Below are 17611 nucleotides of genomic sequence, written 5' to 3' on the forward strand. Positions count from 1 at the left end.
TGTGATATTTCATATGTGGGATGGTTATGAGTAGAAGTAGAAGAGGTACCCTACTGTTTTTCAGGTCAAAGGTCAAGGGTCAATCTACTCTGGACATAAGAATACAATGTATACCAAGTAAATCATCAGAAGAAGATGACCCCTATTGATTTTGAGGTCACATGGTCAAAAGTCAAGCGTCAAACTGGACATAGGAATATAATGTCCGCTCAATATCTTGAGAACCCTTTGCTTGACAGACATCAAACTTAGTACAGTGGTATATCTTCAGGAGAAGATTACTCCTATTGATTTTGAGGTCACATGGTCAAAGGTCAAGTGTCAAACTGGACATAGGAATATACTGTCCGTTCAATATTTTAATAACCCTTTGCTTGACAGATATCAAACTTGGTACACTGATACATCTTCAGGAGAAAATGTTTGAGATCACATGTTTAAAGGTCAAGGGTCAAAATGGACATTGAATATACTATCCGCTCAATATCTTGAGAACCCTTTTCTTGACAGACATCAAACTTGGTATACTGGTACATCTTCAGGAGAAGATGGTCCCTATTGAAGTTGAGGTCACATGATCAAAGGTCAAGAGTCAAACTAGACATAGAAATATACTGTCTGCTCAATATCGAGAACCCTTTGCTTGACAGACATCAAACTTGGTACACTGATACATTTGTAGGAGAAGATGACCCCTATTGATTTTGAGGTCACATGGTCAAAGGTCAAGTGTCAAACTGGACATAGGAATATACTGTCCGTTCAATATTTTAATAACCCTTTGCTTGACAGACATCAAACTTAGTACACTGGTATATATTCAGGAGAAACTTACCCATATTGATTTTGAGGTCAAAGGTCAATAGTTGAACTGGACATAATATATATCGTCTCCTATATCTTAAGAATTATTTGCTTGATTGACACCAAACTTGGTACTCTGGTACAGCATCATAAGTAGATGACCCCTATTGATTTTAAGGTCACATGGTCAATCCACTCTTGACATAGGTAGATATTGTCTGCTCAATATTTTGAATTGTTGATACTACTATCAATTAAATGTGTGTGTATAACCCTTTTCAATTTTGCACCATGGGGGCATATGTGTTTTACAGACATCTCTTGTTTTTATGCGATCGTCCAGGGAATATTTAAAAACATCTAAAAATACACGAGATGTTTGTAAAACATATACCCCCCCCCCCTCCCCGGTGCAAAATTGAAAAGGGTTATACACATGCATAATTTGATTGATAGAAGGTGTAGTATCACAAATTCAAGATATTGAGCAGACATTATCTTCCTATTTCAGGAGTGGATTGACCATGTGACCTAAAAATTAATAGGAGTCATCTTCTCCTTATACCAAATTTAGTGTCAATCAAGCAGATAATTCTTAAAATATAGGAGACAATACATTGCTATGTACAGTTTCACCCTTGACCTTTGACCATGAGACCTCAAAATCAATAAGGGTCGTGTCTCTCCTGAAGATGTATCAGTGTACCAAGTTTGATGTCTGTCAAGCAAAGGGTTCTCAAGATATTGAGCAGACAGTGTCTTCCTATGTCCAGTTTGACCTTTGACCATGTGACCTCAAAATAAAGAGGGGTCATCCTCTCTTAAAAATGTAGCAGTAGATCAAGTTTGATATCTGTCAAGCAAAGATTTCCCTAGACATTGATTGGTCAGTATATTCCTATGTCCAATTTGACCCTTGACCTTTCACCATGTGACCTCGAAATCAATAGGGGTCATCTATTTATTGGGATGTACTAGTGTACCAAGTTGATGTCTGTCAAGCAAAGGATTCTCAATAGATTGAGCGGACAGTGTCTTCCTATGTCCAGAGTAGATTGACCCTTAACCTCTTGACCTGAAAAGCAATAGGGGCCTTTTTCTACTTATAACCAACCCATCTATGAAATATCATTACAATTAAGTGTATGGTTCTCAAGATATTGAGCGGACAACATGTGTCTACCGACATACCGACCGACCGACAGGTGCAAAGCAATATGCCCCTATTCTTTGAAGGGGGGGGGGGGGCATAATAACTGGGCAAGAAAACTCAAAATTCTAATCAATTATTCCTAACATAACGTCCCTCTCGAGAACTTCTCATTGATATGGAGACGTCACCAATACCGATTAATTGTTTCAAATTTAGGCATATTCTCGACGCTTACGGCTTATGCCACTACATGTATTAACGACTTAGGTCGGTCGCGGCCGGGTTTCGAACCCCGACCTACCGCATGAGGGGCGAACGCTATACCTTTAGACCCGCCTTCAAAGAAAACGTAAAAACGTAAAGACCTAGGCCACGGGTCACAGCACTGCTGAATCGGCATAATCAATAATGTATATGAGATAGATAGATAGATGGGTAAATAGCTAAATGAAATAAAACATGGATTGCTCTATCACATTATATTGTTTTATATTTAGGATTTTGAAGTTCATAAAGACAAAGAGAATGACGCTGACACAAGGTTACTCACTCGCTTCATGTCTAAAAGTAAGTACTTCTTAATATCTACATACCTAATTATAAGTGTCACACATTTTGTTCCTATGGCAATACACCACACTATAAGTATGGGACTGCGTTTGAGATCGTCACTGTTAGCCTAGGGACTAGGTATGATGGCTGATTTGTGCTATTTTACAATGTGTTGTCTTTCCCCTAGTTTGAGGCGAAAATAGCTAGTATTATTTTGTTGTCTTTACGTTATTTCGAGACGAAAAGTCGCTAAATATCATTTTGTTGTATTTTCACCTCGAAATAACAAAAAGACGATAAAGTGTAGAATGGCACAAACCAACAGCCAGACCTAGCCCCTGGGCTAGCCGCTACGATCTTGGACACATCCCAGTACTGCTTATAAATGTTACACACTTTGTTACTATGGTTACACAACACACTACTGTACTTGTATATATAACATATACATTGTGTTACTATGGTTACACTAAATTTAACAAGTTGTGAATTATCTCAGATTTGCTGAATCAGATGATTTAATGGAGTCTTATCACAAAAGCCACATCACAGAAATTGCTTCATAACCACTTCTGTAGTTTACACGGTGTGTATTACTGTAATTAACACCCTGTGTTTAGTTGTATTTAGCACAATGTTTGTATGTTTAATGAACACCGTGTTTATATCTCAAATTAACAAGGTGTTAAACTATGTAAGTAACAAGGTCTTTAGATCTATGAATAACGCTGTAGAGCTGTATAATTAACACTGTGTTTATAGATATTGGATTTTCTTCACTTTAGCAGTGAACCGCTCAGCCACAAAGAGGTTGTCTCTGATGTCCACACATAAACCCCATGGATAGCGTAAATCACAGTGAATGTAACGGAGGAACTGTCCGTCCTGATCTAGGATGTGGATACGGTGATTGTTAGTGTCTGCTGTCAGGATGTGACTCTGGCTGTCTGTAGTGATGCCGTATGGAGTAAATGATTGCCCGGTATTAGAGGGATGACCAGTGTATCTAAATCGGAGTTTTCCTGACTGATTGACCACCACTACTGCACTAGCTGACTGGTCAGCCACACATATATCCAGGTTCCTGTTCTCACTGAGGTATTTATCGTTATAACCAGATGAGTAGAGAGGACGACCCTGATCATCAAACTGAATGCTTTGTTTCTCTGTGGAGCCGGAGTAACGCACGACTTTGGATTGTTCTCCATCATCACTGATCATGGTAACCAGGAGATCACCAGAGGTGGTACTGCAGACATAGAGAGGTACCCACCCCTGTAGTGTGATCACGGTCTGTATCTGTTTATTCTTAATTAAGTTCACGGTGTTATCATTATAGTCAGTATAAACAAGATCTCCGTCCCGTGTCACTGCTATGTCCCGTGGTGCGTTCCCTGACTTGGTTTGTATTGATGTCAGTAGTTCACTCTGGAGGTTAAGCAGCTTCATGGTTTCGTTCTTCCCGCGTGTCCAGACTTGATCTTCACTCAGACAGCTAACACTGAATAGTCTGCTATACCCAGTGTCTATGGCGGCGGTGACGTGCGGCTCATCAAGCAGTGATTTGACTGGAGGAGACGATACAGCTTCTGCTGACTTCATTGTGTCGCCATGTTCTGTGTTAATGGATAATGGCATTACATGAGTGCACACTATCAATAAAAGAAACGAACGTTTATTTGTTAGCATCAGTTACTAACTTGAAATTAACGTTGTATTAACCATAAGTGTAAATTTCAATACAGCAACTGATTAAATCAATTTACATGTACGGTGTAGAATTTCATCACACGAAACCAGGATATCTTAAAGTAATAAATAAATAATATCTGTATATACAAATATCATCCATCCGCACTCTGAATTAAATTATAATGATTAACGAAAAAGCTACTGTATACTACAGCAACCATATTTTTTTTATTATTATTCCTGCACATGCATTCTCATCGACGTGCATTATGAAATTATTACAATCAGTGTGATTAACTCTCATTACTAATATTCATTAAAACAATACTGTACATACTATTGATAAGAATGCGATGACACTGAGATATATGTCTGATTTACCTTGTACCCTGGAGAGATCTGCCACTTTATTTGTATGTTATCTCTCGTTTTATCATGTTAACCCATTTCATTGTACATGTATGTAGTCATGTGGTCTATTAATTATCGGGATAGCCAAATGTGATGTACTCATGAAGTCAAACAATTCATTAAAAGATATCGTGAATATTATGTCCTGATACAGAGCATCCTGAATTTATAGAAAATGATATTAACTTTTTTTTAAATGCGGTGTTTATTTGAAACAATGTGAACACTATAGCAAGGAACCAAAATGAGCAAGTGCGTGTCCTACCAGCAAGTATTCTTACTGACCCGTGCTCTCTCTCTCTCTCTCTCTCTCTCTCTCTCTCTCTCATGCATGCATCATGTTTTACAGGCCAATCAAGTTAAAAAAAAGACGAAGTACTAAAACGTTGGACGTGTGCACTCAAAGGACACATCGCATGTTTCCAAAGTACATGTATACAAATGTATATGCATTTTGTCTTTATGTGCGTATAGTAAAAAATTCCAATAGTTTGTTGCCGAAATATTGCGATAATTAGCCACAGTACATATTTAAATCTAAGCTTTTAGAGCGAGATTAATATAAGCCTTTTGGCTTGTTTCTCAATCTATTTCATGTATAAGACATTGTTTGTAAACATTATCGAATTATTTACGAATAAATATTGTTTAAACTAAAACTAAATCTAAGCCCCGATTTCAAAAAGTCTCATTTTAAATTACATTAATAATGTAGTTAGGTATTCGCATGCTAAAGTGACGTCATATACGACCTTCATTGATCAACTGAGAGCGAAAATAGTGTTCAATAGTTTTAAAAACTCAGCTTTTAGGGGCCTAATTTATTCACCATAAACAATATTTATTTCAATGTTGACAAATTTCCCGTATGTTATATGTTTTAGCCACCAGAATTCATTTTTGAATTGTGATCTGCACGTCGTTAGGGAAAAAAGTGGGACCACGGCGTTATACTGTGCATTCAACAAAAAAATGAAAGCAATATAATTTAATTTGTAGTTTCTAAATACAATATCTTATTATTTATAATTAAACATTATCCACGTCTTTTACCTTACACTCTCCTTCGAAAAATTGAAAAAGGAGAAACCTCAGTTTAAATATTTTCTACTGACAGCTAATACACCCTTAAACAGCACAAAACACCCTAATGCATTTATAAGCCGTTAACGCGATATTTTTATTATTATTATTTTTTTATTTGAAACAGCAACTTTCACGAAGATCAAACGATGTCATTTTTTTATCGCCCCCGACTCTGTGACGTAGGTACTCCAAAAGAACTAAGATAAGAGATCGGACCAAAATTATATTTTGCTTTTGCCCTACACACATGAATTATTGAGTTTGGCAAAGCTACTCATGCATTCATTGTCGTTCGTGAATGAAGTGAATATTATGTTTACAGGAAGATTTTTTTTTTATTATAGATATTCATAATATCGAGTGCCTGGGACCGGACAATACCGGATATTCTATACAGTTGGTCACGTGGGACTGTGTGGTGATCTTCAGCAAAGTTCTATCATTTGTTTTTTCAGAATAAATGAATACTTATTGCATCAACATCAACTTGTCGTGTTGTTCATGAATATGAAATGAGTGTCTATATATCATACGTTATGTTACAGATGAGAAAACCTGGCATTTTTATGGTAGACTGTATAACCCCTCCCCATTTAAAGAGGTTCAGAAATGAGATTGTCAGCTACGGAATCCTATTTTGGGATCCATCAAAAATATATTTCTAATTTGAAATAACGAATTTCAGTATTCGTTGTTTCGATTTTAATTCCTTATTTCAAACATTGAAATTCGTTTTAACGGATGACATTCGTTATAATGAATTTATGAACTTCGTAATAACGGATTTCAAAATTTGAAATAACGAATTCCGAAATTCGTTATATTAAATTACATAATTCGTTACAACAATTTTTAAAAAAAACTTGTATTGATGAAAAGGTGAAGATAACGAACAGTCATCAATTTCATAACTCCTATAAAAAATACAAAATTAAGAGTTGGGCAAACACGGACCCGTAAATATACCAGAGGTGGGATCAGGTGCCTGATCTTGCGACATCTTCATCCGACTACATTTTATCAACTACTCGTTTTAACAAATTGTATAAATTTGTTTTCATGAATCAAAATCTAAATTTAATAAATTGAAAAATCTATAATTTCAAATTATTTATTATATTCTTAATAATTCTGCAATTCTTTATTATTTACTAATTTGATGTTAACGATTCTATAAATCGTTACATCGAATTTGACAATTTCATATAACCCTTTCTAAATTTCGTGTTTTCAAATTTAATTCATTGATATAAATTTTGAAATGTGTTACAAATTCAACAAATTTGTTATAACAAATTTAATCCGTTATATACAAATTAAATCTGTAATAACGAATTCTGGAATTCGTTTTTTTAAATTCAGAATTATTTTTGATAGGTCCTAAATGGGCTTCCGTAGCACGGAGATTGGTTTTAATCAAACAATAAAATACTTTCTGCGTAAACTGTTTATGTATATTTTTTCTGCAATGATCACACAATGAAACAAAGAAAAATATGTGATTGCTTATATTTATATTTTGATGTATCGTTTTAAAATATAAACAATATTTAAGAACTAATATACCATATGGTTGACCCGATCGTTACGTTAAACGCAATAGACACCCTTTGACCGTGATGGTGCTCCGCATTTGGTAATGTTTACACAGACAGGTGGTACTAAAAAACGGATCGAACTAGTTTGCAACAAACATGTAGTTATTGTCGCAGATGAAAACAATGTCAATTTCAATAGAAATATAAGAGAAAAGATTCAGTGAATGTAAATACTCGTAGGTGTGAAAAATTCTCGACGGGACGTAAAACAAACATACCCAACCTATCTTGGATAGTTCAAGATATATTGCCTAGGTCACGTTTTCAAAACGGTACCGGTAGGCCAAACAGAAAGGTCACGGTCGCAGGTTAAAAAACTTTAATACCAAAAAAAGTCCTGTCACAAGGAATACAAATATGGAATGATAGTCCTATCACTCACCATTCAAACGTTATTAGCAAGGTTCAATTTCCGACAGACTGGATAAAAACAATATGAACCACCATCCTCAGGTCTGAATCTAATCAGGGACATAAAAACGTTAATCAACACAACTCGGGGATATTTGCATTTTGATATTATTTAGTATGGTCCTGCTAATTTGCCCCAGAGATAAAGTACAGTTCACGAATATTCTCCGTTACACGGTGGAAAACACACGGTGTAAAATGGTCCGTGTTACACCGTGGACACGGCGTGCTACGGTGTACGTGTATTTCGAATACACACGAAGACCACCTTGTCTAAAAAGTCAGTCCCTGATATCCACCGTGTCTATATGAGATCGTATAAAAATGACATTGAAATCTGGATTTTATGTCAAATGATGTTACAAATGAACCATTCGGCAGTATTCTTGAATCCAAAAAAAAAAAAAGATGAAATAATAGCGGCTTAAAATCAGTGAAGCCGAAGGGCGTGGTCATTTTTTAAGTTAACATTTTTTATCGACTTTCCCTGTGTACAATTATTTTATGAACTGTCAGTAAACGATGCATTCAGCTACAAAGCTTTATCCAATCTTTCACCTTGATGAACAGAATTATTTATTTTTTATTTATCAAAAATTCATATTATGAATTATTTTTTACTATAAATGTAACGCACATGTTCAACATTGTACACAAATAAAGAAGTCGATCAACGGAAATTCTACTCTGAAGTGTTGTAAGTTTAGATACACGAGGCCCGCGTGCTTCAATGCTTAAATTCGGTCACGACCTCGCGGGAAGCTGAGTTTACACCTTTACGCATATTACGGAAATATGTTGCAAAAGTGCTGCACATGTGCAGTATATGTCCAATTCTTCGGTATTGACCACACAATTAGCTGTGCGTCAATTTTCAATTTAAGGACATAGGATACCCAAAAACATTTGCTGTAGAATTTTGTAATACTATTTGTTAGGATTTAAAATATTCAATGATAATCGATGTGAGATGTGCTGATTCTCTCTCTCTCTCTCTCTCTCTCTCTCTCTCTCTCTCTCTCTCTCTTGCGCGCGTGATGTTTCAGATTCAGTGGTGAATTCATTATTTTGATGCATCTAAATTAAAAATGATTCAATGCAGAAATTAGAAAAATGTTGGAAGATCGATAGCGTATATGAAACAAATAAAATGCAAACCATGAAGTTAAATTTTGTCTTTAAAAGAATCCCGCCTATTTTGTTAGAGGTAGTGAGTGTGAGTACAATGTACATTAAAATATTTAACCTTGAAAGTTACGTATTCAATCCATGTAGTGACACCCCCCCCCCCCCCAATTCACAAGTCATCGGGGGAGGGGGTTACTTTGAGTTAACCCTCCCATACTCATCCCACACACATGTACACGATTTTGGTTTTGAAGTTCGGACAAAAGCACAATTTTTTGTTGTTATTGTTTTCTTTTTTTTAATTTTGGACAAGTCAACATACAACATGCCCCCTCTCATAGTCAACATACAACATGCCCCCTCTCATAGTCAACATACAACATGCCCCCTCTCATAGTCAACATACAACATGCCCCCTCTCATAGTCAACATACAACATGCCCCCTCTCATAGTCAACATACAACATGCCCCCTCTCATAGTCAACATACAACATGCCCCCTCTCATAGTCAACATACAACATGCCCCCTCTCATAGTCAACATACAACATGCCCCCTCTCATAGTCAACATACAACATGCCCCCTCTCATAGTCAACATACAACATGCCCCCTCTCATAGTCAACATACAACATGCCCCCTCTCATAGTCAACATACAACATGCCCCCTCTCATAGTCAACATACAACATGCCCCCTCTCATAGTCAACATACAACATGCCCCCTCTCATAGTCAACATACAACATGCCCCCTCTCATAGTCAACATACAACATGCCCCCTCTCATACTTTGAAAAAGATAAGTAATGTAACGTTAGCATATATTGAATCAAGTTCATTTCAATCATTTGGTTAGATGCATATTAAAATAATGTAATGAAGAAATACTGTGCCTTAAACACCACTTCTGTGTGGGTGTGGGAGAGAGAGAGAGAGAGAGAGAGAGAGAGAGAGAGAGAGAGAGAGGTAATTAGAATGTGGATGCTTTTCATTCACTGAATACTAATTCACATTTCAAAACACGAATTACCTGCATTACTCTTTCGAATTATTAAACAATGAATTGAAGAATATTTTTATTGAAGAAATTAAGGAAGGGGATTAAAATGAAAATGTTTAAAACCACTATTCCTGTCTAGCTAAAACCAGTCACCCGTACAGATTTCAGAATTTTAGTTAAGTGATAAGACAGTTCGTACCTCGTGTATTTATTGAAATAAGTTCATACTTGATACACCGATATGGATATACTTACGAATTAAAGAAACACAAACATCGCAGCATTTAAATGTACCAGTAACTATTAGCATTCCTCAGCACCAACATGATTTTTCGTGCCAACATTAAAAATACAAGTAATCATGAGAGCTTAGCAGCGTCAACAACACAGCAGTGGCGTAGCTTCCATTGAGCCTCGGTAAAAAAAAAAAATCACCTTTTACGTTGTTAAAATGTCGATAGCTTCTGGGGGGCTGCGCCCCCCAGACCTCCTGCCTCGGTAATATTCGAACCCAAGCTACGCCTATGCACAGTGACAGTAGGCAGCACGCTCTCCGTCCAATAGTGCGGGTACTCTAGGTGATGTAAGTATCACGTATGCGTTTTTTTCATAGGAAACCGTGCAATAAAAACAACACGTCTTTAATCGGTAGTTCGGAGCTTTGGAAACGTCGGTATTGATATAAACCGGTCCTTCTCGGTAGTTTAGAACTTTTGAACATCGGTATTGATACGATGCCCTCAATTAAATAAAAACATTATAGCAATAAGTTACGATAAATGAATAGGAATTACTCCACAAATTACAAGTTATTCAAAAATCTACAAAATAGATAATTTGAAGATATAAATCTTCATTTAAATCAAATCAATATTTAGACCCTTTAAAATTGCCCATTGAATCTATATTTTGATTTAAATAATTAATATTTTATTAGTATTTTGTAAGAAAAAATATGCTGCATATATTATGAACGAAATTGTGTCCATGTGACACCGTGAAAATACACCGTGACACTCCGTGGACACACCGTGTTACGCGGAGGGTTCTCGGGTTCAAAGCTGGCGCAGAAATCGCAACTTCAAAGGCACCGACTTTTTCTAGGCCCACTGTGAAGCTTGGATTTTTTATCCACGGGGCCCATGTTTTTCGGGGAATACTCGTGGACTGTACTGTAGGATGACGTCCTTCATAATTGAACAAATTTAAATTCGCATTACCAAATTTGCTTGCATATCAATATGAATAAACATGTCATTGTTATTATTAAGGAATTTTGCAAAGATGTTTCTCATATAAAACTTTGATCCCAAAGTGTGACTTCATCCTCTACTGCCTGGCTAACAATTACCCTGTTGTTATTGAGAATATTTTTAAAGATTTTTTCTATTCATTCCAATGTAAAACTTTCATTCCCACTAACTGTCTACACTGACTGTCTACACTGACTGTCTACACTAACTGTCTACACTGGCTGTCTACACTGACTGTCTACACTGTCTACACTGACTGTCTACACTGACTGTCTACACAAACTGTCTACACTGACTGTCTACACTAACTGTCTACACTGGCTGTCTACACTGACTGTCTATACCAACTGTCTACACTGACTGTCTACACTAACTGTCTACACTGACTGTTTACACTGACTATTTACACTGACTGTCTACACTAACTGTCTACACTGACTGTCTACACTGGTTGTCTATACCAACTGTCTACACTGACTGTCTACACTAACTATCTAGACTGTCTGTCTACACTAACTATCTACACTGACTGTCTACACTGTCTGTCTACACTAACTGTCTACACTCTCTGTCTACACTAACTGTTTACACTAACTATCTACACTGACTATCTACACTGACTGTCTACACTAACTGTATACACTAACTGTCTACACTAACTGTCTACATTAACTGTCTACACTGACTGTCTACACTAACTGTCTACACTGACTATCTACACTGACTATCTACACTAACTGTCTACACTGAATGTCTACACAGACTGTCTACACTGACTGTCTGCACTAACTGTCTACACTGACTGTCTACACTAACTGTCTACACTGAATGTCTACACAGACTGTCTACACTGACTGTCTACACTGACTGTCTACACTAACTGTCTACACTGACTGTCTACACTAACTGTCTACACTGACTGTCTACACTGACTATCTACACTAACTGTCTACACTGAATGTCTACACAGACTGTTTACACTGACTGTCTACACTAACTGTCTACACTGAATGTCTACACAGACTGTCTAAACTAACTGTCTACACTGACTGTCTACACTAACTGTCTACACTGACTGTCTACACTAGCTGTCTACACTGACTGTATAAACTGTCTACACTAAGTGTGTACACTGACTGTCTACACTAGCTCTCTTCACTGACTGTTTACACAAACTGTCTAGACTGACTGTCTACAATAACTGTCTACACTAATTGCCTACACTCACTGACTACACTGACTGTCTACACTGACTGTCTACACTAACTGTCTACACTGGTTGTTTACAATGTTTACACAGACTGTCTACACTGACTGTTTACACTGACTGTCTACACTGATTGTCTACACTAACTGTCTACACTGACTGTCTACATAAACTGTTTACACTAACTGTCTACACTAACTGTCTACACTTACTGTCTACACTAACTGTTTACACTCACTGTCTACACTGACTGTCTACACTAACTGTCTACACTACCTGTCTACATTGACTGTCTACACTAACTGTCTACACTGACTGTCTACACTAACTGTCCACACTTACTGTCTACACTAAATGTCTACACTGACTGTCTACACTTACTGTCTACATTGACTGTCTACACTGACTGTCAACACTGAGTGTCTACACTGACTGTTTACACTAACTGTCTACACTGACTGTCTATACTATCTGTTTACACTAACTATCTACACTGTTTACACTAACTGTCTACACTAACTGTCTACACTGAATGTCTACACTAACTGTCTACACTGACTGTCTACACTGAATGTCTACACTGACTGTTTACACTAACTGTCTACACTAACTGTCTACACTGATTACCTATACTGATTGTCTATACTGTCTACATTGACTGTTTACAATAACTGTCTACACTGACTGTCTACACTAACTGTCTACACTGACTGTCTACATTGACTGTCTACACTGACTGTCTACACTGAATGTCTACACTGACTGTTTACACTAACTGTCTAAACTAACTGTTTACACTCACTGTTTACACTGACTGTCTACACTAACTGTCTACACTAACTGTCTACACTGACTGTCTACACTAACTGTCTACACTAAATGTCTACACTGATTGTCTACACTAAATGTCTACACTGACTGTCTACACTAATTGTCTACACTAACTGTCTATACTGACTGTCTACACTGACTGTCTACACTAACTGTCTACACTGACTATCTACACTTACTGTCTACACTTACTGTCTACACTTACTGTCTACACTAACTGTCTACATTAACTGTCTACACTGACTGTCTACACATACTGTCTACACTAACTGTCTACACTAACTGTCTACATTAACTGTCTACACTGACTGTCTACACTTACTGTCTACACTAACAGTCTACAGTAACTGTATATATTGTATACACTTACTATATTCACGCTTGCAATAAAATGTAAGGAGATTATTTACCTAAATACTAATAAGATATGAGTAATAGCTGATTTCTGTAATGATTATTATTCTTTGATTATGTAATGATGATTATTCATTGATAATGTAATGATGATTATTCATTGGCTATGTAATAATGGTTATTCTTTTTCTTTTTGTAATAATGATTATTCATTGATTTTTGTAATAATGATTATTCATTGATTTCTGCAATGAGGATTATAGTGTGTAAGTAAGCAATTTTTAGCTCACCTGAGCCGAAGGCTCAAGTGAGATTTTCTGATCAAAATTTGCCCGTCATCGTCTCAAGAACCACTGGACCAGTTATAACTAAACTTGGCCAAAAGCACCCTTGGATAAATGGCTTTCACGTTTGTTCAACTAAAAGGCCATATCCCCTTCAAAGGGGAGATAATAACAAAAATGCAAAATTAGGGTGGTGTCAAATAAAAATCTTCCTCCCAAGAACCAATGAATGAGCCAGAAGAGCTGAAATTTATATGAAAGCTTCCTGACATAGTGCAGATTCAAGGTTTTTTTTCAAATCATGGCCTCCGGGGGTAGAATGGGGCCACAATGAGGGATCAAAGTTTTACATGAGATTAAAAATAGAGAAAAGCTTTAAAAATCATCTTCTCAAGAATCAATGAGCCAGAAGAGCTGATATTTACACGAAAGCTTCCTGACATAGAGCAGATTCAATTGTGTAAAAATCATTGCCTCTGGGGGTAGGTTAGGGCCACAATACGGACTAAGGTTTTACATGCAACAATATATGGAAAGTCTTCAGATATGGGCCAAGGTAACTCAGGTGAACGATGTGGCCCTTGGGCCTCTTGTTATTTAAAGTTGGAACTATTTATAATGAACAAGCAACATGAACTGAAAAGCTCTTTAACCGACTACATACTATATGAACAAAAGAAAAGAAAAACATAAAACAGAACAGAATAATCAGGTAAGAAGCAAAGCACTAATACAGTTAAGAAACATAAAACATGCATAGATATATACAGGGACTAACTAAACACACAGATACAAACAGAGGAATCATGGATTAGAACGAGGCAAGAGACGCGACACTAATGCAGATATGAAACATAACATGCATAGATATACAGGGACTATATAAAATACAGATACATATAGAAGAATGAAGGGTAAGATGCATAACACTTACACAGTCGGAAAAGTAAACTTTAACGGGTGACAATAATATTTCAGATTAAAAAATTAAGACTTCGGCAGGAAAGGCTGGAGTCTGCATGAGCTACATTTACAATTTACTTCCCCACACCAATTTAGGATATAATTTGACAACTGACTGTTTGATGAAAAATTTCTGACATTATTTGGTAGAGAATTCCAGAGCTTTGCTGTCTCATATCTGAAAGATTTAATTCTTGATTTGGGTACTCCAGCTGTATCTGTGTATCTAAAATTGTATTAAAGGCTTTTCATAACAACAGGGCTGCTATTGTGAATAATTTTTTTAAGATTTCAGACTTAATGCTCTCATTTTCCTGGTTTTAAGGATGGTGATTTTGATTGATTTAATAAATCATCATGAATAAATGTTAAAACTCTTTCCTGTATGTTTTCAATTTTGCGGGTGTTTTGTTCAGTGCAGAAGTGTCATGTCAATGGACAATAACTAAAATTGGACATAATAAAATAATGATATGTTGTTAACATGCCCAATCTGCTTAAATGTATACCTATCCGTTTAAGAACATTTATTTACCTTGCTGCCTTCTTGCAAATGTTGGTGATACGTGTGTTGAAAGAAAGTTTAAAGCCCAAGAATAATCTAAAAAAAATTACCCCTATAGCGATTAAGCATATATGGCAAGAGAATAGGGCGTCACAGTGTTATCAGAAGAAGAAGCAGTCTCATAAGTGTTCTGTAGCAGAACTATTTTCAACAGGGACACTGTCAAAATAAACTAAAGTTTTCCCGCATTTTTCTACCACTCTGCTCCATCTGTGAGGTACTGAAAAGATATGTTTATACTTTAACAAAATGTCACCCTAGGAACTACAAAATGAAATCATCATTGTTTTATCCATGTCTTTTAGAACATGTAGTTTTTAGATATACACAGATATCGGTATAGCTTTCATTCATATGTCGATTTGATATATCCCTGTGACCTCGAAATAAAGGACACCACAGAGTCGTCCACTTCTGCTTCATACTTAGATATTTTATTGAAAGTAGACATAAACGGCAAACTGACAACTCAACTGTATGACAAACGGGATGATTTCAGCTTCTCCATCGTCAACTTCCCATATTTATGTAGCAATATTCCATTATCACCTGCATATGGTGTTTATATACCTCAACTGATTCGATATTCAAGAGCTTGTTCTGCGTATAGTCAGTTTTTAAATCGAGGTAAGGTACTGACAAACAAGTTGATTGTACAGGGTTTTCAACAGTCTCCATTGAAGTCAGCATTTCGCAAATTCTATGGTCGTTATAACGAGCTAGTTCGTCAATACAACCTCTCATTGGGTCAGATGTTGTCTGACGTGTTTCATACGGATTGTTAAGCCGTTCTTGGCACACTGATTTTGACTGTGGATAACGCCGTTTACCTGATCAGGATATAGGGCTCACGGCGGGTGTGACCGGTCAACAGGGGATGCTTACTCCTCCTAGGCACCTGATTCCACCTCTGGTGTGTCCAGGGGTCCGTGTTTGCCCAACTATCTATTTTGTATTGCTTATAGGAATTATGAGATTGATCACTGTTCGTTATCTTCACCTTGCATACTAATACTTATGATTTTTGTCTTGGTATCTTTCAATTATGAGAATAATTGAGGGGGGTGTAGTTGTGCAATTGAGGACATGTGCATTGAAGGATTATTAAGAAACGCTTTGTCCATTATGATATTTGGAGACCTACTATCTGTGATTGTCTCTTCTGACATTATAATGTTCACACATAAGAGTCCAGATTGAGAGTAATTTTAGAGTGATTGATGATCAGTTGGAGATTTGTTATTATTGGTGAAAGACAATGGGAGTTACACAACTGGCCTAGGAGATTTTTGCTTAATCAGACAAACATCATGCTTGACATTATTCGAGAAAAACCTACCGGTAATCAAAACAGTAATTAGATTGAACAGTCCTAATGAGTTAATTTTATAAAGTTAACCAATTTTTAAAGGAATGTGATTATATATAATTAAAAAATAAAATCTGGATTTACCAATGATAATTGAGTATTTTTTTCCACGTTATGCAGTGATTTGATTACATGTTTCCTTTGGTACAATCCCTCTTATCTAGACAAGCATGCTTGTGCAAAATGTGAGTCAACATCCAGTGTAAACAAAAACAAAAGATAATCACACCTACAAATTGTTAATCTCTAGTTTGAAATACAAATTTAGCCCTGCTTCAAATTTTTGATGCCAACATCAAAACTTCATGAGATTTTATATCTAAAATAGATATGGCCAATATATGCACAGTTATGAGGGGAACAAGTATACCCATTTCAAAATTTCAGAACAACAGCTTAATCTTTATTTTTGCAAAATAAGTGCTGCAATCTGAATATGACTAGAAAATTAATATCTTTCACCATTTTCAACGATTGACTGCTTTTATACCCAATTGCCGGCCTTTAAAATCAATAGTGATACCCAATACTTTTGTCTCATCATCACAATAAGTTATTATTCCATTTAGATCAAAGACAATGTTTTCCTTTTGTGTTATGTTGCAAATAAAGATAGCTTGAACTTTTCTGGGTTGTCTGCATTTTGTTTGAGGAAACCCATTTAATCAGGGATTTACTGTCACCTTGAAGTGCTGCTATAACCTTGTCTAAAGATTTGTCTGCTTTTGATAAAGTATTATCATCAGCATAATTGTAGAAATTGCATTTATGTACAAAGAAAAGGATGTCATTGATGAAGATGGTAAAGAGTAAGGGCCTAGAATTGATCCTTGTGGTACACCTGTAATTATATTAGACATGAGATTGATCACTGTTCGTCATCTTCACCTTTCACATGCCGCTGATGTGCTCTCCTACTTTTACACATTGTTTTCTTTGTGAGAGATAGC

The 17611-nt window shown here is 36.3% G+C and overlaps 1 protein-coding gene and 1 long non-coding RNA gene across 2 annotated transcripts in view; one reads left to right on the forward strand and one right to left on the reverse strand.

The window, feature by feature from the left end:
- Positions 1 to 2435: 2435 nt before the first annotated feature.
- The window catches only part of LOC125662351 (uncharacterized), a 30405-nt gene continuing 15229 nt past the window's right edge, over positions 2436 to 17611 (reverse strand). The window contains exon 4 of the mRNA XM_056146629.1: positions 2436 to 4125. Within this exon, the coding sequence (XP_056002604.1) occupies positions 3266 to 4125 (860 nt within the window). The 3' untranslated portion in view covers positions 2436 to 3265. The remainder of the gene's footprint in view (positions 4126 to 17611) is intronic.
- LOC130049253 (uncharacterized) lies at positions 3689 to 6180 on the forward strand. Its single transcript, XR_008797739.1, has 2 exons — positions 3689 to 3774; positions 6043 to 6180. It is a non-coding gene; the product is annotated as an uncharacterized LOC130049253 (long non-coding RNA).

This window comes from Ostrea edulis, chromosome 8 (genome assembly GCF_947568905.1).
Source record: "Ostrea edulis chromosome 8, xbOstEdul1.1, whole genome shotgun sequence".
Classification (NCBI taxonomy): domain Eukaryota; kingdom Metazoa; phylum Mollusca; class Bivalvia; order Ostreida; family Ostreidae; genus Ostrea; species Ostrea edulis.